The 2829-nt window shown below is 39.7% G+C and overlaps 1 protein-coding gene across 1 annotated transcript; it reads right to left on the bottom strand.

Annotated features, from left to right (window-relative positions):
* Positions 1-546: 546 nt before the first annotated feature.
* On the bottom strand, positions 547-2506 carry LOC143793339 (serine/threonine-protein kinase SBK1-like). Its single transcript, XM_077280231.1, has 3 exons — positions 2332-2506; positions 1509-1711; positions 547-1107 (listed from the first exon to the last, which is right to left on the bottom strand). The coding sequence occupies exons 1-3, from the start codon at positions 2504-2506 to the stop codon at positions 547-549; spliced, it is 939 nt and encodes a 312-aa protein (XP_077136346.1).
* Between the last annotated feature and the right edge of the window lie 323 nt (positions 2507-2829).

Below are 2829 nucleotides of genomic sequence, written 5' to 3'. Positions count from 1 at the left end.
CCAAAACAAAGCAATAGTGACCATGAAAGAAATGGGCTGTGAAGCCCCAAAATAATTATCCTCTAAACATTAATAGTAACATGTGATTCGGGGCTAAGGATAAAACTTTAATTTTTATTGGTAATAATTTGTAATAATGGCAACTTTTTTACCCCTTTCACAACCTTTTGGGGTCAAAATGAGCCAAAAAAACTTTAAATTTACTTTGTTAATTTTTTAAAACACCATTCATTGTGAGTTAATTTTCATGTTATCTTTATTCCGTGAGTCATTATGACCATAACAATCCATTTTCTATATGGCTTTTAATGTTTTGTTACTTTTATGATAAAACTGACTTAAAAATGTTTTGGGAGCGTCCCATATTCTTATACCCATAACATATAATTTTCTGTTTTACTCGAGACAAACATTCTTCATTACTAAGATACAAGTCTGTTTTATTCATTTATTTAGGTATTTACAATATTTCACAGTCTGCTTGGTAGACATTAATGGTTAAATAAATAAAGATCATATAGCAGTTTTAATGTCAGATTCCACATATCAGGATGTTGTGGTCTCTGAAGATTCCTCGTCTTTCCACGGCAGGTGCATATACTTCAGAATGTCAATGGCCGAGCCTCTCTGACAGGCATTTATTTCCAGCAGCTCCCAGAACATTTCTCTGGCCTCCACTGAAATTTTCTTCCATTTCTGTGGAGCCTTTGACAGATCCCTTCCCACCTGCCACCAGGCAAACCCTTTATAATATTGATCACCGCGTACTGCTCCACGCCAAGGGAAGAGTCCAAAAAGAGCAAAATAGAGAACTACACCAAAAGCCCAGACATCAAGACTAGGATGTAGCAACAACTGATCTCCTGGTCTTAAGCAGCAGTGCTCTGGGGCATAGTAGGGTTTATACCAGGGCACAAAAGGAACATATGTGCCCTGGAGCCTGGTGAGGCCAAAGTCTGCCAGCTTTATCCAGTGACATTCTGTGTCCATCAAAAGAATATTGTTTGGCTTGATATCCCGATGAACCATTCCTCTGTTGTGCATAAAGTCCAGAGCACTGGCGATCTGAGGAACACAGCGCTTCAACATGTCCTCCTGCATGCCGACCTAAGAAAAAGACAACAGAGGAGATCACACAGCTGAACAGGAAAACGTATCTGATATAGAGGGACAGAGGACTTGTAGATATCTTCTACTAATAGATATAATTCCTCCATCATCAGTTCTCCTCTGCTCTTCATTAGTTATATCCAATTATGTGAGATTTCCACTAATAATTAAATATCTCTCACATAGAGGATGTTACCAGCTCACACGTTCTCCTCCATCCTAAACCTGCCTAATTATGGGGTCCCATACTTCTACATCCCGTAATATGAGTTTTATATCTCTGTAGAAGTAGGGTGATGTTAGACATCAGATCTACAATAAGACCACTATTTCTTCTAAGACAGTATGAATAATGTTTAGAATGTGTAAAAGTGGAAAACAGCAGCATAAGATCTTACTTTAGGTTTAATGATGGACTGGAGATTTCCTGCCGGAGCCACTTCCTGAACAAACACAAAATCCCTACTGGTATGGAAGAAGATGTCGTGAGTAAGGATGATGTTCCGGTGGCCACTGAGGGTTTGTGAAATGCAATATTCCAGGAAGAAGTTGTCTTCTGGAGTCTTCTTCTTTGACATCATTTTTATCGCCACGGTCTGTCCTGTTGAATTAACATTATAATTGTTAATACGTATGACCCTCGTATTCCATAATACTGACAAAACTATACAAAAACCTGATCAATCACTTTTCACAGGAACATTCACAAGATGTGAAGGTAGAGGTGCAGAATTCTCATCACATGTGGTGGATAGGATACAACTAGGGTCATACTTAAAGACTGTTACCTAGTGATGAGCGAGTATACTCACTACTCGAGATTTCCTGAGCATGCTCGGGTGGTCTCCGAGTATTTCAGCATGTTCAAAGATTTAGTTTATGTTGACGTAGCTGCTTGATTTGCGGCTGGTAGACAGATTTAATACATGTGGGGATTGCCTGTTTGTTAAACAACCCCCATATGTATTCAAGCTGTCTAGCAGCCGCAAATCATGCAGCTGCGTCAACATAAACTAAATCTACGAGCAAGCCGAAATACTCGGAGACCACCAGAGCGTGCTCAGGAAATCTCTAGTAACGAGTATTCTCGCTCATCACTACTGTTAACAAGTACAATTTGTAAGGATACAAGAAGCTTTCACTTTCATCTTTCACATTTATCTAAAACCGCCCTGTTGGCTCAAACATCTTCATCGTCATCATCCATCATCATCATCTCACCTGAATGTTTGTGCTTTCCCATGTGTACATTTCCAAAGGATCCAGTGCCAAGTTCTAGCAAAAGCTCAAAGTGGTCGGTCACTTCCATCATCTTCAGGCTCTTGGAAGTCTCTGATATACGATGAAGAAGGTGTCTGGCCATGTTCTTGTTTGCTTCCTTGATGTTGGCGGCCATTCTGAATAACATGAAATGAGACACGGTATTGAATATAGAAGGAAACTTCTTACAGACCCATAATAACATACTGTGATCACCACGTGTAAACTCTGGCAATAAATACACAGCTGTATAATAGTGTGCAGTCACTGTAATGATGTTCCAGCATTGTATAATTCCCCAGGGATCTGCAGTAATACCATCTACTACATCCTGTGCTGTACTTATCATATATTCACCTTTATAGATGGGGATAGAAGATGTCTGCTGCTATGGAAAGAGATGGCAGTCAATGCTGAACTCCTCCTGTACACAACAAGTCTACAGCTCGATGCTCCTCA

Source organism: Ranitomeya variabilis, chromosome 1 (assembly GCF_051348905.1).
Source record: "Ranitomeya variabilis isolate aRanVar5 chromosome 1, aRanVar5.hap1, whole genome shotgun sequence".
NCBI lineage: Eukaryota > Metazoa > Chordata > Amphibia > Anura > Dendrobatidae > Ranitomeya > Ranitomeya variabilis.
This window is presented reverse-complemented; position numbering and strand designations above follow the sequence as displayed.

Bases quoted from the DNA above. Each gene is read 5' to 3' on its own strand.
- LOC143793339 (XM_077280231.1), bottom strand. From the start codon at position 2,506: ATGGCCGCCAACATCAAGGAAGCAAACAAGAACATGGCCAGACACCTT. The intron at 1,712-2,331 runs GTGAGATGATGA...TTAATTCAACAG, and splicing joins GGGAAAGCACAAACATTCAG to GACAGACCGTGGCGATAAAA. The intron at 1,108-1,508 runs GTAAGATCTTAT...TCTTTTTCTTAG, and splicing joins AGTCCATCATTAAACCTAAA to GTCGGCATGCAGGAGGACAT.